Raw genomic sequence first — 20,348 nt, forward strand, 5'->3', positions numbered from 1 at the left:
TTTGCTACTCACCATATAGCGGAGATGCTGTGTCGCGATAGGCACAATAAAAAGATTCACACAATCATTGCTTTCGGCCATTAAGGTCTTTGTCAGCAGCAGACACACACACACACACACACACACACACACACACACACACACACATACACTCAAGCAGCTGGTAGTTTCAGCTCTCTGAGACTGCAGACGTGTGTGCAAGTTGCATTTATGTGTGTGTGTGTGTGTGTGTGTGTGTATACTGCTGACAAAGGCCTTAATGGCTGAAAGCTATGATTGTGTGAATCTTTTTATTGTGCCTATTGCGACTCAGCATCTCCGCTATATGGTGAGTAGCAACTTTCCTTCTCTGGTATTGTTACATTCCATACTGGATTTTCCATTGTTTGAAAAACAAAACAAAAGCACAGGATGCAATGAATGATCATACAGGACAGCAAGCGGCCTGAAACTCAAGCACAGTGTATGTGGGAAGTACTGGGGGTGAATGTTTGTCAGCTGGGGGTGGTTGCTGTGGCTACAAGTTTTGTCAGATTGACCTAATGTTTGCTGTGCTTTCTGCATGGGCATCAAACCACCACTTCCATTGTAGCTGTCAATCCTAAGGTAAATTTGAGCAGACTATAGCTTGACACAGAACCTATGAAGTCTCTGGTTCATGCCTTCCAGCTAACCCTGAACCAGGGGGACTCAGTTCTGAAGACAAAGCTACATATTATGAACTTCAATAAAATTCTGTGGGCAATGCTAATCTTGTCAACCTCCCTCAGCAGTTGCTGAAATTATTAAGTATGGCTGCTGGAGCCCAGATGACAGGCTTTGTCTTTTCTAGTGTAGTCTGCAACTGGTTGCACACTTTACCCTCAATGGCTGCCAGAACAGCCTCCACAACATGTTGAATGTGGCCCTCTCCAGTTATTAAAACTGAGTGCACATGGTGGTTCTTATTTCCCAACAGCATACCGCTCTTCACCAAATGTTTCAACTGTTGATGACAGACACCTAAAATTTCCCACCTGGTTCCCAACAGGTAAAGTTGTGTTGCACTTGCTAAGTTTCAATTCTCCCTGACTCTCAGTTGAGTTGACAAGAGATGACCTGTCCTATATTCCTGAGGATAGTACTTTAAGTCTGATATCTCTGGTACCTGTCTATCAGGAGCCTGACGCGCGAGCGAGCGCGCGCGCGCACGCACACACACACACACACACACACACACACACACACACACACACACACACACACACACACACACTTGTAGCTGCTTCGAATCACTTCACAGCAGTCAGGGCAATTTCCATCTCCTTAGAAAAAGCAACTAACTCAACCTACATCCAAAAATAGAACTCATATTGAGGTTGCATTCTGGCTGGTTCATTCTATGTACACAAATAAATGAGTGAAATGCATAGACTTTGCACTTAGTTGATTTTGTATCCCCTTCTACACTAGTATGCTAAAGATAAACACTGCACCATCAATTTGGTCTTATAAAAACAGGGAAAGTCATGAAGCACAACAAAGCAACAACTCAACAATTTGCCCATTTGGATTTGGTACCTTTTGGAAACAAGCTCCACATATGTGCATACCGCTATACCATGACTTTTGTTACCTCATTGTATAGGTATGGTATGTTGTTCAGTCATACACATATGAAAGAACAAGCACCATACCCAAATAAGCATCTGACGGCATATTTATCTTTCAGTGCAGATGCACAATAATGTTTGATCTCTCGAGGGAATACAGTACAGCTGTGTGTGAAGAATAATGGATATGGGGCACTACTCAGTAATGTGCAGCATAGAGAGATTTAGGTTGGGCAGGAGACGTGCTCAGATAGCTAAAGCGGTTAAGGCGACTGCTCTGCGTAAAGTGGGAAATCCAGGTTTGAATCCCAATTCAGAACAAATTGTCATCTGTCATCACTGAGTTATTTCAGTGACCAATTGCAGCAAAAGTTGGAAATTCTTTTCATCAAGTATATTGGACTTACTAAACTGACACAGCAGAAACACAATAATGTATAAGTTTGATGTTGCACAAATAGAAGATAGCCAGCCTCACACGGTCCTAGATCAGTGCAAAAGTTAACGACAGATAGTAGCTGGTACAATGAACATTCCATCATGTGAGTACACAAGAGAGTGAGTTCTCTATGTGATAGGTGTGTGGTTATAGTCAACTGGAGGTCGTGAGGTCCAACTAGGTGACAAAACAGGAGCTCCGAGGCGATAGCCTCTTCCTAGAGTGCTTCTTGTGAAGACAGCTTATAGACTGCGGCACCACCAGTTGTGAAGGCTGGAGGCAAAGATCGATCTCCAATAGCTGTGACATCTCCATGTTGCTGCTGGAGTGTAACTAAAATTTCATTCAGCAGGATTTCCTGCTTTGATTAGACATTTGAAATGTATCTAGTAACTACATTACCCATTTCAGAAGCAGGGAGAGATGGTAACAAAATGAAAATTTTAGTCAAAGGTTAAGAAGATAAAAGAATAAAATTAATCATCATTTAATTCTACAGGACTCAGTTTTCTTGTTTCCACTGATCTTATTAAATTTTTCTTGATTTTTCTGTTGGCTCTGTTGTGGCTGTATTTCTGTCTGCTACTAACTCTCTCTCGTAACCCTTTCCCCATCCATAACACAATGCTGCTCATATATCTTTGAAAGGATTAAAACTATGTGACCTTGCAAATACACGACATCTCATTTGAAACTACCAAGGGAACAGGCTGAATTAGACTTATTATTATTATTATTCAACATATATGTCACACACACACACACACACACACTCACACACCACTCAACAGTCATATTACAAACAATATTTCTACACAAGTTTATTGGAAGACATTAAAATTGCAACAACAATTCATAAATGGCAACACAGCAACTGATAAACATTTTAACACTACAATCATTTCACACATATATTGGGACAAAATGTGTTTCACATTTATATTTTCAATTTACCTGTGCAACTCTGAGTGCATTTTGTGTAGAGCCCCCAACAGTATATTCAACTTTATAATTTTCCACTAACTCTTCATACAATGGTTTGTGCTTTTCCTCTGCCAGTATTTGATTGTTAGGTTTCATATCATATTTTTTCAGAAATGATTCTTGTACTTTGGCTGATATGTCCAGCAAGGGATTTCCCATCCCCAGGATAAGACCTTTGCTGTGGAGTTAAGAAACAAGTATTATTATCAACTGTTGACTTCGTGTGTATTCAGTGACTGTATCCTACAAAAAAGTGCAACTTGATTACTACAGCATTAAACTGATTGGCGTCAGACAACATGATTTTGATGTGGAGACTGCTGATAACTGAAACAATTATAAAATGTACTATTTCAGAGGAGTTTTGCAAATAAGTTCTGAAATAAAAAAAACTGAAGACACTTTCACACAATAAGTGCTAATGAAAGAAGAATAAATATCCATTAATGTTAATTTTACAAAAATCTCTCTTGTTAGAACTAACTAGCAGTAAAAAATACACCCTTTTCAACAACATATTGTAACAGTTGAAATATGATAGCTTTCACACCTTGTGTGCTACTTAACTCAATCCCTGAAAATCGAACATTGCCTATTTACAGGTATCTGCTGTAACACAATGTTACCAATGGAATAAACCATTCTCTCTCTTACAGTTATTAGCTATGAAGTGACTAAAAAGCTTTGAACACAAGACCAATCTATGAGTGACGTGCTACATAGTAAAACATGTGATCACCACAAAATGCACAACAGTTACAGATATGTGCACAGGCAACATACACACACAAAATCTTGAGCATGCAGCAAAAGTTACAGAGAAGCCAGAATACAACTGTATCAATAACAGACTAACACATACCTTAGAAGAAGGTAGATTAGGCACTTAATGTATCATCAACACTGAAGTTTTTATAAACTGTGTACTAGCTTATGTGGATGAGGATGGATAATAAAATGGCATATGTCCTATCCAAAGGTATCATACTTAGGTATGATCCCAGAATCATTTACAGGAAAGCCCAGACATTAACCTGAACACAAGAACTATTTTTTTTTTCAGTTTTTACAGTTTTGAATAAATTTGATAAAGTATTAAAGGATAATATGTATGGCATGAGGGCAGTTTTTTTTTTTTACAGTAAGTGTTTTACTAGATTATTCGATATACGTATGGACCCAGTTGAACAGCTGCACGCATCAGCATGCCGCTTCCAGGATTTGTGGACATACACCGGCCCTGGATCAAATCCAACCAGTGCATTTATGACAAGCGCTAGTGTGCCCGCCAGACTGGATGTGATTTTTAGGCAGATTATATCTGACTAAGTGAATAATGGGCTGGTACCTACCTCTTCCCTCAGTTACATGATTCACAAACATTTGGAAACATTCTCTGACTTTCATGTGGGACACAGAAAGGTAGGATACACAAATTCTGTCCCAGGGAGGGAGGGAGGGAGGGAGGGAGGGAGGGAGGGAGGGAGGGAGGGAGTGCGTGCGTGACAGGAAAGAAACTTAACCACCCTCTACCACTAATGTTGCCAAATCCATATTAACAAGCTGATTCTACATTCTATACACTAAGAAGATTCTACACACTTATGCAATGATGTTTAATTTCTTATGTCACCTTATATGCATAGACAGGAAATTCATGAACTGTTACCATAATCTCCATGATGCCTTCTATATATGACAGCAACTCTCTTACAAGGTTTCCAACTCTGGATGTGCAAGCACGACCTCTGGTAAGAAGTGTTGAAGAATACAATACCTATTATTTATCACTATTAATAAATCCCCTAATACATTGATTTTTTAAAGAAAAAAGCTGTACATGCATTTTACATGTCCATTAATTTTCCTGCATTATTCATTCAAATGCTTATTTATTTTCCGTATACTGTAACAACTTGTTCAATATGTTCATCAGGCACTTTTGTTGCCATGCACTAAGTCTCACCATCATTCCACTCCCAAGCATTGTGAAATACTCTCCTCTGAAAACACACTTTTATCAATGTATGTCTTTATACATTTAAAATGGTGCTTGTCACTTGGAATAGGTTGACGAGGTATGCAAATTTGGCCCATTGAATTTGACATGCAAAACAGCTTTTTTTAAAATGAAAAATGACTAATATGATGATTTGGTTAGAAGACGGAAGGGGGAGTGTGCATTTCAAAGCGAGAACTCGCTACAAATTGACACCACGAGGGATCTCATCAGACTTTATTGCAATAACATGCAATAGCATGGAGTGACTAAAACGTGGGACACGACAGAATCTCTCTTGTTCTGACATATTATTTTTTATGTGAAGACTCAGAATGCCTAAAGTAATGCAGGAATGTGATAGAGACACAAACGTGTGATAGTGGCAGAAATATGTGAAAGAGGCAGAAGAACCTGGGTAGCTTCAGGACACAATGAAGGCACGCTGACGCTACTGAGCTTACAAAATGACCGAATCTATAGCTGATCTACAGATCTCTTCCATACTCATGTAATAATGGTAAAGGGTGCAAAAGAAACATGTAATTTACATTCAAACTAATGCAATACATAAACCTTAGATGACAGCTTTTGTTAGCTGTTGATGCAAAGTACATATTTCTGGGCAACCTTATATAGTATTTCAAAGCCCTAATTCATTACATATCCTTCCAGTTGTCTTTAGAATTCCACATGTTTGGCAATGCTGTCTACATTTCCTGAATGAAACTGGTATTTTCAATAAAATTCTTTTGGGCATGTGACCACTTACGACTGTCTGTTACAATATATGAAACATTGGCAGTTTTAAGTGACGTGGTCACACACCTGATAAAAATGTTTTTTTAAGATGGACTCTGGTTATGAAATACCTTGCTCATATTCATTCTGTTAATGAAACTGTAAAATGAGCTCTAAAAATCAAAATTACTACCCCCTGCAAGGTTACCACGATGGGTGGCAAAACAATTTGGTGCAATAGGAAGATTCACATACAGCATGTCTCTTTTCCCCTTTATATTTCTAAGGTATCTTCAATATGTCAACTGCTTATGCATTTCTGAATTGTAGAATTCCCTCTGCTTTGCAATGTAATGTATATATCTCACAATGTCATCATCAATACTTGTTCTGTCTTGCAGCAAGTTTGGGCATGGTCTCTGCCACCTCTACCTGTCTTGCACTTTCTTTTTTAGCTCCATGTAATTATTGCTTTCCTCACTAACACTGTCCTTTAGCTGAAATCTCTTTCTTTCTCCCCCGTCTTTCCATTACACACCCTTTCAGTTCCTTGCTGGAGTAAGCAATGCCATCTCAAAATGTGGCCCAGTCAATTTTTCTTTTTTGTTCTTGTGGTATCTAAGAGGTTTCTGTTCTCTGCAACTCTTCTCAATACCTCTTCGTCCCTCACTCTGTCTTCTCCATTCATGCCCTTAGAATGTGGCTGTATCGAAATTTAAACAATAGACTCGTATAAACATTGTGTCCAATTGTCAACAGAATAGGGATGCGGCTGGCTGAGGATGAAGTGTTGAGGTCAAATGACAAGTGATCGCAATTCTGATATCTGAATCAAATGAAACAACATCTTCCAGCTAACTGTGGTCATGCAGATACTTTAAATATATGGTTTGTTTTTTAATTCAAAATTTAAGTTACACAGTAATATGGGAGGCCAAGTAACTTTTATTGAATCCCATACTACATTTTAATGTGACACCGATACAGGACACTATTTTTCCACAGAGTCACCATTTCTCTGTAAACAATTTAATAGTTAAATTTCTCGAGGATAGAAACCATTTGAGAATCGCTGTGTAAATATCCTCATTAATGAAACGTCTCTTTTGTCCCAGATGTTCTTTCAGCGTACCAGAAAGATGAAAGTGGGTTGTGCAATATCTGGACTGTATCATGGATGCTTCAAAAACCACCATCGAAAATTTTAAAGCAAAGCCTGCATTGGACGCATTGTGTATGGCGATGGTTTCTCGTGTAGGAGAACAACCTATTTGCTTAATTTTCCATACCACTTGTTATTTAGGGGATTGTGTGCAGAGATTTCAGTGTTGCATAATGGTTGTGCACTTTGATGTAAGCCCTGCACACACACTCCTAAGAAAACAATGGTCACAACCTTCACTCCCGATGGCGAAACTTTGCATTTCTTCCACAGAGGTGAGAGGATGTGTCTATTTTTGGGTCAGGTGTGAAATGATGGACCTATGTCTCATCACCCGTAATGATGCAGCTTAAGAAAGTATTGCTTCCCACAAATAACATTCAAGGAAGTCCAGAGACATCATAAACCTTGCCCCTTTTCATGTAGGTGACACTGATCACAGAACTCAGCGTGAACACAACTTTTGATGCTACAGACAATCTTGGACAACGGAATGACACTGCCTATAGAGACGTACATCTGTTGAGCAATGTCTGCGACAGACACCTGGGATTGCTATGAATCGTTTCTCTGATTGCCTGCACATTGTCATCTGTGGTCGATGTCGTTCGCCTTTCTTCACAATCAACATTACAAATGTTTGTGTGGCCTTGATAAATTGTTGGCATCACTTCATTACAGCTGAATATGAAATTAGATTTGATCCACATACAACCAGAATTTCACAGTGAATGTGTATGCTATTTAGATGTTTTGCTTGAAAGAATCGCACTGTCCCACATACTTCAATTTTGGAGTGCATTTCCAGTTGCTATGCCATTTCACTCATACACTGTGATGCACCTGTTACTTGAAATGAAGCAGAACTGTGTTTGCAGGAAACTCATAACCCTTAATCTCTTCTAACAGTATGCCTCTCGGGTTGTGTAATGGTCTTACTGTGGGCTGGTGTGTAACGTTTTTCCTCAAGTCATGTATTATCTATTTACAGGTTGCATAGTGGAAGTTATCTCATTACTTGTGAGGTATAAAAATACAAACTTCATAAGACTGGTGCAGTTACCAGGACACACATTTGTTCTGACACAGCTGTACAAATTATGGATGAAATACTCAACAACTGTATGCCTATGAAAATCTGCAAAGAGTTTCAACACCTATGGGTGATCCACGTCTAAAAATGTGTCAAACAATATATGAACTAGTTCTTTATCATCATCAACAAGTGCAGTACCTTCAAACAGGTGATGAAGCTAAACAACTGGAATGCCTTCACTGGATACAGTGGAAAATCCAGGATGGAACGTAACAATATTAGGAGAATACACCATAGAACAGAGCTGCTGATTTGCATATAGGCAGAACCAAAAGAATCACAATTAAAGCTTTCGGCCACTAAGGCCTTCGTCAACAACAGACACACACTTTTGCATGCGTGCGTGCACCCATACACACGTGCACGCACACGCGCGCCCATACACACATACACACAAACACACACACACACACACACACGTGTGTGTGTGTGTGTGTGTGTGTGTGTGTGTGTCCAGCCGAAGTGGCCGAGCGGTTCTGGGCGCTACAGTCTAGAACCGCGCAACAGCTACGGTCGCAGGTTCGAATCCTGCCTCGGGCATGGATGTGTGTGATGTTCCTAGGTTAGGAGCTGCTGATTTGCATATAGGCAGAACCAAAAGAATCACAATTAAAGCTTTCTGCCATTAAGGCTTTCGTCAACACCAGACACACACTTTCGCATGCGCGCGCGTGTGCCCATTCACACGCGCACGCATGCGCGCGCCCATACACACGTACATGTACACGTACACGTACACACACACACACACACACACACACACACACACACACGTGTGCGTATGTGTGTGTGGGGCCGGCCGAAGTGGCCGAGCCCTTCTGGGCGATACAGTCTAGAACCGCGCGACCGCTACGGTTGCAGGTTCGAATCCTGCCTTGGGCATGGATGTGTATGATGTTCCTAGGTTAGGAGCTGCTGATTTGCATATAGGCAGAACCAAAAGAATCACAATTAAAGCTTTCGGCCATTAAGGCCTTCGTCAACACCAAACACACACTTTCGCATGCGCGCGCGTGCGCCCATTCACACGCGCACGCATGCGCGCGCCCATACACACGTACACACACACACACACACACACACACACACACACACACACACGTGTGTGTATGTTTGTGTGGGGCCGGCCGAAGTGACTGAGTGGTTCTGGGTGATACAGTCTAGAACCGCGCGACCGCTGCGGTTGCAGGTTCGAATCCTGCCTCGGGCATGGATGTGTGTGATGTTCCTAGGTTAGTTAGGTTTAAGTAGTTCTAAGTTCTAGGGGACTGATGACCTCAGCAGTTACGTCCCATAGTGCTCAGAGCCCTTTGAACCATTTGTGTGTGTGTGTGTGTGTGTGTGTGTGTGTGTGAGTGTGTGTGTGTGTGTGTGCGCGTGCGTGCACACGCTAGCGGGTGCATGTGTATGTCTACTGTTGACAAAGGCCTTAATGACCGAAAGCTTTAATTGTGAGAGTCTTTTTGTTGTACCTATCTGCGACTCAGCATCTCCACTTCAATGGATAATTTTATTTTGTCAATGAATTAAATTCCAGCGAGCTACTTCCACTTGGTGAACAGTCATCAGTGAAAGATGTATAATGATTACAAAGAAAAAAAGGTGAACCAGACATGTAGCCTGGTCAACGGGTGGTAGATGATCTAAAGAAGCTCTTTATTATATACCAAAAGTAAGAAAAAACTATTGCAATGCTCAAATGGATGATATGTAGACAGCAATTGAAAATATGCATGAGCATTGTTCTTCCAAAATATATTAATAGCAGTTCAGAAATCCCCTCAAAGAATGGCACTGGCACTTTTTAAATTTCAGGCTTGCCATTATTTTTTTTTAAATGTGTGGTTGTTTCTTTTCCTTTATTGATCTTTCATTCACTTGTTACTTGCAAGCAGAGTCAGCTGGCAGTGGTTTAATATGCCACTCTTCAGGCACACGAATTTATGCTAGTAAAAATAGTTTTAAAATTTAAAAAAGGGAAAATATTTACTTGGTTTTTAAATTATTACAATACTGATTACAGAACGGTGATTTGTAAAAGATAAAAGAAAAGTAAATAACTTGAAAGAAGTATGGCAAAAATGATGAAGCAAGTAAAAAAAGAAGAAGAAGCTGCTCCAGGAGGGAATAATTTGGAAGAGATTTTGAATGCTTTGATATTTGAAAATGAGTATGGGCAATAGCAAAATATTGAATTTGGAATAGATGTAGCTGGGCTGGAGGCTGAATCATGATTATGAGGAAGTAAGCATAGAAGAGTATGGGAACAGAATTGGGAGCTCTGATATGAGGTAGGATAGGGTTTGGTTCAGATTTCTTAAGGGTAAACACCAGGGCAGATTTAACTGTCTGGGAGAATCAGTATGTTAAACCGTTTTTAGATTGTGAGCTCCTTGGTTTCTTAACTTGCTGAAGACTCAAAAATAAATCTTAGCAACAATCTTCTTGATTAAGTTGGCTATTTCCTGGGAAACACTTCAATAAAGCAGTCAAACTCAAACCCAAGGTATTATGTTCTTCAGCTCAACTAAGTTTATAGAATTAATATCTAAAATGGTAAATCCGGGATGGAATGTAACAATATTATAAAAAGGATAGTTGCTACTCACTATATAGCGGAAATGCTGAGTTGCAGATAGGCACAACAAAAGGACTGCCACACAATATGCTTAAGGCCAACAAGGCCTTTATCTAACCCCTCCCCCCCCCCCCACACACACACACACGGAAATGCAACACACACACACACACACACACACACACACACACACATGACCACAGTCTCTGGCAGCTGAAGATGGTCTACAAACAGCAGGCAACAGGACGGAGGTAAGTAAAAAGACTGGATGGATTGTGGAATACAGGACTGTGTAGAGCTGGAATGGGAACAGGGAATGGGCTATATGGGTAAGGACTATGACTAACAAACGTTTAGGCCACTAGGGTTATGAGAACGTATGTTATATATTGCACGGAGAATTCCCACCTGCGCACTGTAGAAACTCTGGTGTTGGTAGGAAGAATCCAGGTGGCACAGGTTGTGAAGCAGTCATTTATATGAAGAATGTAATGTTGGGTGGCGTTCTCGGCAACAGGGTGGTACAGTTGGTTTTGGCTACACTTTGTCAGTTACCATTCAGGCGGACAGACAGCTCGTTGGTTGTCATGCCCATGTAGAATGAAACGCAGTGGTTGCAGCTTAGCTTGTAGATCACATGACTGCTTTCACAGGTAGCCCTGCCTTTGACGGGACAGATAATGTTTGTGACCAGACTAGAGTAGATGGAGGTGGGAGGATGTATGGGAGGAATACCATTGTGGGGGATGGAGGTGGGAAGAATAGTGGATAGGACATTTCTTATTTCAGGGCATGATAAGAGACAGTTGAAACCCTGGTGGAGAGTGTAATTCAGTTGCTACAGTCTTGGGTGGTACTGAACCACGAGGGGAATGCTCCTGTGTGGCCGGATTGTGTGACTTTCCGAGGTGGAGGGTGGCTGGAAAGATAAGACACAGGAGATTTACTTTTGTAGAAGGTTGAGGGGGACGGCGTCTGTAAAGGCCTCGGTGAGACCCTCAGTGTATTTTGAGAGGGATCACTCTTCAGAACAGATGTGACAGCCACGGATGGCTGGGTTGTATGCAAAGGACTTCTTGGTATGGAATGGGTGGTAGCTGTCGAAGTGGAGGTATTGCTGGTGTTTGGTAGGTTTGATATGGACAGAGGTAATGATGTAGCCATTTCTGAGGTGGAGGTCATTATCGAGGAAGGTGGCTTGTTGGGATGTGTAAGACCAGGTGATGTAAATGGGGGAGAAAGTGTTGAAGATCTGGAGGAATGTGGATATTGTGTCTTCACCCTCAATCCAGATCATGAAGATGTTATCAGTGAATCTAAACCAGCAGAGAAGTTTATGATTCTGGGTGTTTAGGAAGGATTCCTCTAGGTGGCTCATGAATAGGTTGGCATAGGATGGTCCCATGTGGGTACCCATAGCTGTAACGCAGATTTATTTGTAGGTGATCTACAAGCTTCTCTCCTTCTCCGCTACCTTCCCTCTCTCCCCACCCTCTGTCTAATCTCCCAAATGCACCTAGCTGCTCTACCCTCTTTCCACGTCATCCCTGCACACTGCTGCAGAAGCACTTTATCATCCCCCACCCTTATCCTGCTATTGTTCCCCATCCCTGCCCCAGCCTCTTCCTTACCCCCATCTGGTTGCCTCTCCCATCATGCGCTGCTGTTTGTAGTCTGGCTTTAGTTATCAGAGACTGTGGTCATGTGTGTGTGTGTGTGTGTGGTCTGTTTCTGAGAAAGGCCTTGTTGGGCGAAAGCTTCTTGTGTGACAGTCTTTTTGTTGTACCTCTCTGTGACTCAGCATCTCCACTACATGGTGAGTAGCAACTATCCTTCTCATAATGTTGTTAGACTTAATATCTGTCTGTTACTGCAGTTAGGATTGTAGATACATAACCATTCTACAAAAAATATTTTGTATCTTGTTTTTAAAATGATCCAAGACAAATACTGAAAATAAATTGGACTTTTATGCACTGTGACTTACAGTATATTAGTTTTATTTTCCTCTCTTTGCACATAACCAGCATGGTCTGCATACACGATTCATTTTTGCTCTGCTAAGAAACATACCTTTGTTCTAAGCTTTCATTCAAAGAATAATCATTAGATCTTTGCCAATTGTGGCTTACCCAAAAAGCTACACACATCACCATGAGCACTGGCCCCACATTAAAACCACCCCCTGAATGAACAGCAAGGACCAATGTGCCAGCCAGCATGGATGTGGTTTTTAGACAGTCTCCCACATCCAACTAGGTGAAGAATGGACTGGTACCCATGTCTCACATCACACATTTTAGCATGGCAAAGATGGAACACAAACAATGGGGTACACAATTTTTATACCAGAGTGGGGCGGGGTTGCAGGGTGGGAGGGGGTGTGCGGTGCCTGGAAGGACAACTGACCACCCAAACCACTAACATATCAAATCCTGTTTAACATGCAAACCCCATGTAGATAACAGACGAAGGACAAGGAAGAAGATCTTTACCGGGTGTCTACTTTGGTGAAAGTTACAAAGTGGACCCCCTTGCATTTTTTGTAGTTTGCACAACATACATACATAATATGCACCAATATACTCTGAGACTCATCCTTTACATAATGGAAGTTCTCTGAATTGCCCTTGCAGTTTTAGTTGTTAGTATAAAGTGTCTTGAATATGGTAAAATGTGTTAAATATGGCAAGAACGCAGACATCAGGTTACACTACAGATATGTTACCACAATCTTTATTTCACAATCATATCTGTTGGCTTCATCAACTCAAAACCAAATTATCACTTTCAACCAAGCCTAGAATAACGGGATAGGCTACAGATCAGCCTTTCAACACAGTCAAAATTTCAGGGAGAGGTATACTATCACACTCAAGCCTTTTTTTCCCCCCTCTCTCTTCTCGTACTACAATTTGGACATTTTTCTTTTATGAACACCTGAAATTTTCTCAATCTTTTAAAGCATTAAGCATCCCACAGGCAGACTTCCAATTTCAATTTCCAAAGCAGAAGAGTACACGTAGCCTGTTTAAAATCATGTTTCAAACACATTGGATGCTGCTGTTCTCATAAGTTCAAAGAAATTATCCCTTGAGAAATGAAGTTATTGTGTCCCTTTTGTCTGTTGTTTGACATCCTGTTCACATGGGGAGACTGAATATTTGTCCTGGTATATAAATGCAGAGCAATCACACAGATTCATTTGTGAGAAATGATGGCATTTGCTGTTCCAGAACAAAAGTTAGACCTACCTATATTTATGAGGAATTTAACATGAAATCAATGAAAAACAACTGTGATGAATAGAATCAGGGCTGTCTTAATCATGGCCTCATGTTTTGCCACATGCACAGTTTAGAATAAATAATATTATATGAGCAGAACGTTTCCACTTACCTGAACATAATATATGAAGGAAGGAAGGAAGAAAGGGTAAAAGAAAAATTGCCAAATGCACAGGAAGCGATAGAATACTGGTATGTTAAAATAAACTTCCCTCTGTGTAACAGATGGCGTTGTTCAACGTCCATCTACAGTGGAACGTATGACGTAAAAGTAAAATACAAAATAAACAAAACAATGCAACAATGTTTTGCTGTGACGTATCTCCACAAAATACTGAAAATTTCTGTACCATGTAATACTGCAACGTTTGTACGTATTCTGCAAACATTTACCAACATAGAAAAAGGTTTTGATCAGCGACAGTAGTCGCTGCAAGAAGGACAATTTTTCTCCAGATTTACAGGTGCCGTTTATATAAATGTAAATCGTATTTCTATGACGTCAATGTGCACCAGGAAATGACGCTAGTTTCGCTACAGGATGCACTGCAGTTCATACAGACAAACATTCACCACATGTATCTATTGGACTCACTAAAACTCATGCTCCTGCGTCGTTTTCCCTAACTGATTTGGGATCTCCTCGACAATTTTATATATAATTACGTTAGACAGCAATGAAAATTTTACACACAATAGTTCAACTATATGTAGTTATATGAATAATTTAATCCAGTAAACTCTATCTTTTCCGTTTTCTTACCGTAAGTGAGGCTCCATGCTTCGAAATTCAGTCAAAGGCAGAGGTCAAACTACAAGATAACTAAGGTTATCAGTCTTAGTTTCTACTAACATTTCAAACAAGCTCTGCGAGTGCGGGAACCATATCGCCCACACAAAGCGTGTTTTCGTTCGTCTGTTGCCAACACCTGCACATGGAACTACAGCCACAAATATGTAAATAAACGTGCATTTTCTTGGATATTCAGAGGAATACTGCCATTTACACACTAATCACAGCACACGTAGACAAATGAATCTTTTATCTTACTGGCTCATGATCCGTATGGTCCCGTCGCCAAGCTAAAGTTCTTAATGATCCTAATTTTAGCACCCACGCATGTGAAAACAGAGACGGCGCTTTACATCAGATCTCGACTGCGATTTTGTTTTGTAAACTACTCCTCAGAAAACGGCGTTTATGATTATCATCTGTATTTGATCATGTATTTTCCGTCAAACTACGTCATTTGAATACCCTAAAAAAAAGGAAAAACTGGAGTATGCCCTATACGAATAAAACAATTTCCACGTTGTTAACAACCGGTTTTTGCACTTCAGGACTGAACTTCGTTGATGTTTATGTATGCACTACCTACTTGCTCCAATCTCCGTAGGTCACAGTGCAACCACTGCACAAGGAAAATTTACATATTTGACGCCGACCCCGTGCGTTGCAGTCTTTTTGCGAATTTTTTGTGGTGTATTGCATGAAAGCTACCTGTCTATTAACATTTTTAAATGGCTACCAGTAATCGACAAATGATTTACACAAATAGTTTTGTAAATGAGAATAGATGAGACCGTAATGGGTATATTGGGTGGTGTAGAACCATAACTGTTGTGACGTAACGTTGACTTGCAATACTATTGTTGAAGATTGCGGGGAATTTACTACTCGGTGACCCATTGTGAATGGCAAATATTAATTATTAAAATTAACTTGAGTACTTTTCTCACAAGTGAAATCAAACTACTGGTTTCGGGGATCAGACGTCTACTTATACATTTCTAAAACGGAATCGTTTAACCTGTGAAAAATTCGCTATTACAATGGGCAATTTTATTTCTATTTCCCGTGCCACTATATTAAGAAAAGTTTAATACAGAGTTTATTTTGAATAAAAGTTATCTGCTAACTAATGTTTGCAGTTAGCGTGAAAATAATCCAGTGAAATTGTTCTCCAGTGACAGTACCTACAGGAAGCAATTTCGTTGCAACTTTCTACGGTATCTAGGCAATATTATGTCAACAGCTTCTTGGATCTTTAATCTCTGGGTGTGTCTAGGAGACCAAATTTTAAACAAGCTTATGCTTCGCTCGCAGTGGGTTGCATTTCTTCAAAGTACAACAAAGGCATAACGCAGTAAGTTTTTACATCATCTTTAATGATTGCAATAGCAAAACTCCAAGCAACTGTTCTGTTCTGTCGAAACCTTCCCATGAAATTATTTTGGCAAGAAAATCTTGCTATATTTACTATTTGCAGGTTCTCTTTCGTCCAGGATGTTCTGGGGTGTGACAAGAGCTCTTGATTTACAACACGTTTTATATACAAATCAGCCCAAACGTGTTGGAGACAATCTCATTCCAGATGAGTTACCAGAAAGAACACCTTTGAATATTTTGCTTATCGGAACTAGTGATGCTAGACACGTAATAAAAACCTTAGCAAAGTCGTACACGCATAGTAAAAGACACGTTAGATTTTTTGTCTATGAACTTCATCTTGAAGTGCTTGCACGTCAGATGTTGCTGCTATCCGTGGCTCTGGAACCTCCTGAGAAACTGGGTCTTTTAGAAAAGACGAGGATCTTCATGGAGCTATACGGAAATGCATTCCTCAGAGCAAGCACGGCCTCATACCTATCGAAAAAATGTAATCATCTAATACGTATGATAACTGATGAAGAACATATGAAAAAAGTTCTACCATTATTCGACTTCAGCCACTTAAAATATCGAGACCGCGATCGCTTGGAAGATATTTTCAAATTCTGGAGATCGCTTGATAGTAGTTTCGATATGACCGATCTCTGGGATAAAAGGCTGCGTAATATGTTGGGTTCACGATACGACTCAAGAGAAGGGGTATTTGATTGGGACTATTATATGGTTCTGAAAGACCGTGGCAGTGAATACATTAATTTCCAGGAATACAAACAATTCAGAACCAATGGCGTTGGCTTTACGTGGCTGGAAACAGAGTACGCTATTAGCAATCCTACACTCGCCGCTTATGTCATCAGAATGGAAGGAAAACTCCGACATCACGGATACATTGGCGATGTTGTCAGTGGCCCATTTTACGCATTTGGAATGGAAACCGACCAGACAGATATGAATCGTAAATCTAACGGCGTGTATATGAAGAAAGCAACTGATATCTCTGAAAGAAATCTGATGCAATATTTCCATGAACTGCAGAATAAGTCTCCGTACGTCCATGTGCCAGTGAAAGGAGAAACGAACAGTGGAGTCGTTATTACAGAAATAACAAGTGCTCCATTGGTCTCAGAGGACGACAAGGATATGAAAGTCACGAAGGTACCCGTGTCAAATGCTTCTGCGGAAGAGCATGAAACAATACCGGTTGAAAATGGTACAGTGATATTTTTGACAAGTCCAGAGAAAGTAGATTGTCTGCAAAAACGCGAATTCAAGGGGTTATTTGACATTATCGTTGTATCACAAAATATGACACATGTGCTGAGTAAAGAAATACTATCTGTAGCGAGTAAAGATGCGACAGTAATAATTGAGAGCAGGAAGTATCTTTTATCACTGACAAAGGACCACCTGAAAGAATATTCAGATACACTCGAAGAAAAAGCACAGCTTTGCAACTTCGAGAAGATACATAATTTTGATCCAAAAAGCGACGAGTATGCATTTTTCAGGATGAGACATCCATGTGAAGAATAATCACATCAAGAATTTTGTTCATGGTTATCTGTGTTCTGTCAAGGAACCATCACTTTCTCAATACTTTATTTTCACATGTTGTTATTAAATGTGCCTTCTAAGTAACCAAGAAGGCCTAGGTATTGTAGGTGAGACATTTACAGCTCATTTGCGTACGTGGTCAGCTTTCCACCTTTCCGGAGTAAATTGGAAGAAGTAATTTGCTTTCATGTCTTGTGTGTTTGAAATTGAAGTATTAATTGCCTTAAGAATAATATATATTGTGGACGAAGTATATGTAGGCCCACTTTTATAGACTATTTTATTGGATTGTGGCATTGAAACTTGAAACTTTTTCTTAAATTTTTGTCTACTAAGCATTCCGCGTTTCCTTTTTCTTAAATTTTTGTCTACTAAGCATTCCGCTTTTCTTCTAATTTTCAATGTCAGGCATAAGTCTCGTGATTTTGTAAAATTAAGTGGAGCTGATAATAAGGTCTCCATCTTGATTTGCCGCCAAAACGTACTGTTTGCTCCATCAAGGGGAAGAAAAAAATATTCAATTAAGTAGGGAACACACACGCCGAATTTCTGGTTTGTATCTCCTTAAATTTAATTCTTATGCATATACATTTCTCATACACGCCGTACGTATTTTTAGAATAGGTAGTTTGAATCAAAATGGTATGAAGAATATACTTGTGAAATGGAGTGATAAAGATGAAATGTTACAAGTTATGAGTATGCACTCAGAGAAAGATGCAACTGTCCAATATTTAAGTGTTTGTACGAAGGTAAAGATCTCAAGGTTTTCAACTAACAGTAGCAATCTTTAAAATTAATGTTCATAGAATACTGGTATACAATATACTGTTCAACAGTCTTTCATTTCTCAGCTTTTTGTATGTTTCTGTGTCTAGCGTTGACTATTAGTCTGCCAAGGCAGTTTGTTCAGTCAGAAACTCATTAATGAGCAAATACCTAATCAAACTCAGTGTGTTTATCAACATAAGAAAAGTGAACAGTCACATAGATGTGTTAATATGTAGTTGTGAGTTTGGTAAATGTTGCTTGCTTTAATATTTTGTGTTTTCATTATATAAGATATGCAATATTTTGATACAAGAGTGTTACTACTGTATTAATTTTAGTTTTCAAAACTGTAATTTCTTGGACATGAGTCTACCCTTACAATCAAAATTTCCAATCAAATAAATAACAAAAATTAATATCCATGATATGATTGTTATTATTCAGATATAAATAGCACCAGCTAAAATGCAGCCCATAAGTGTGTGCTGTTCTTGGGCATAAGTTGAGTTTACTACTTTTTGTAAACACACAGAAATCATGCTGATTGCTGTCACATGATTAGAAGCTGCTGCAAATGTATTTTGGGTAAACTACTGAGATGCACATGCCAGATACTCTAAACTTACCACAAATCCTCATCTCCTATGGCTACTGTCTCCTTTCCAGGAAATACTGGACTGATCAACAATCATTGATTTTACAGTGGATGGTGTGTAAGTGAGAAGCAGGAACCAGGGAGAACTCAGTACATTATTACCATCTTCATAACCAATAAAACGATGGAAAGTCCAGGATGGAATAACGACAATATTAGAAAAGGATAGACAGCTACTCACCATATAGAAGAGATGTTGAGTCACAGGCAGGTACACGAAGAGACTGCTATACATTTAAGCTTTTGGCCAAAAGACCTCCTTCTGAAATACTACAAACACACACACACACACACACACACACACGACCACTGTCTGTGTCTACAGTGGCCATGGTGCCCCCCTGACCAGTAAGTTGGAGGTGCCTTGCTGCAAAACAAACTGAATCAGTGTGATCCACTTCACCTATAGGAAAACTTGTTGCATCCCAATTCAGTGGGAAGCAAGCACAAAAGTGATATTTGTAAGTTGAAAGTGGTAATTCCAGTTGACATTACGTTGCAACCCAATTCCAAAACCTTTCCTGCAGTAAACTTGACGCTGAACCATGTCTTGAGTAGTTCCAACCACAATGTCATCTTGATCCATCACCACTACTTCAAAACCAACCCTTACAAGCCTTCCAATAATTCCTAACATCCAGCATTGCTTCACAACCATTTATCAGTACCCTATGACAAGACCTAACCTTTCCTTTGGAGAACACCAGGCTCTTCACTCTCTAAAAACGTATGACTTCATCATTATCCTTCCAACAGAAAAGGGATCTACCACTGTGGTACTTGGCTGAAGGGAATATGTAAGTGAGGGTCTACATCAGCTGTCTGACACCTCTATGTACGGCATCTGGCATCAATATCTCATCCCTGTGATGCAAACCGAACTACAATCCCTCCTTAAAACATCAGACCACTCACAAGGACTAACACCTCAGTCCATACAACTTCTTACCCCACCCAAACCACAAACTCTCACTTTTTACCTTCTTCCAAATACACACAAACCCAATCAGCCCAGCTGTCCCATAGGTGCTGGGTTCAAAGCACACACCGACATGTATCTGCCTTAGTTAATCAACACTTGCAACCTATAATGCAAAGACTGCCATTCTATGTTACAGACACCAACTATTTCCCAGATCATCTGAAACCTGTGCCTATCCCACTCCCATCACACACCTTTCTTGCCACCACTGATGCCACCTCCCTCTATATCAACATCCCCCATGTATATGATCTGTCTGCTGCTGAACATTACTTTAACCAGTGCCTTTTGATTACACACCCATGACATCCTTTCTGTTGACCTTAATCAACTTT

The 20,348-nt window shown here is 40.0% G+C and overlaps 2 protein-coding genes across 4 annotated transcripts in view; one reads left to right on the forward strand and one right to left on the reverse strand.

Annotated features, from left to right (window-relative positions):
- LOC124774870 (adenosine kinase) overlaps window positions 1-15,247 on the reverse strand; it is a 104,939-nt gene extending 89,692 nt beyond the window's left edge. Inside the window, exons 1-3 of one of the 3 annotated variants that reach the window (XM_047249519.1) lie at window positions 14,930-15,246; window positions 14,642-14,819; window positions 2,986-3,193 (exon numbers count right to left, since the gene is read on the reverse strand). In XM_047249519.1, the coding sequence (XP_047105475.1) occupies window positions 2,986-3,193; window positions 14,642-14,658 (225 nt within the window). In that variant the 5' untranslated portion in view covers window positions 14,659-14,819; window positions 14,930-15,246. Of the gene's footprint in view, window positions 1-2,985; window positions 3,194-13,990; window positions 14,147-14,641; window positions 14,820-14,929 lie in introns of those variants that run through there. The other 2 variants (XM_047249520.1, XM_047249518.1) reach the window with 2 other exon arrangements.
- Window positions 15,248-15,944: 697 nt separating this feature from the next.
- Window positions 15,945-18,677, forward strand: LOC124777435 (dynein axonemal assembly factor 3). The gene is made up of 2 exons (XM_047252840.1): window positions 15,945-16,025; window positions 16,149-18,677. Exon 2 carries the CDS (start codon window positions 16,166-16,168, stop codon window positions 17,582-17,584), a length of 1,419 nt encoding a protein of 472 aa, XP_047108796.1. The 5' UTR covers window positions 15,945-16,025; window positions 16,149-16,165; the 3' UTR covers window positions 17,585-18,677.
- The last annotated feature ends 1,671 nt before the right edge of the window (window positions 18,678-20,348 follow it).

This window comes from Schistocerca piceifrons, chromosome 2 (genome assembly GCF_021461385.2).
Source record: "Schistocerca piceifrons isolate TAMUIC-IGC-003096 chromosome 2, iqSchPice1.1, whole genome shotgun sequence".
Classification (NCBI taxonomy): Eukaryota; Metazoa; Arthropoda; class Insecta; order Orthoptera; family Acrididae; genus Schistocerca; species Schistocerca piceifrons.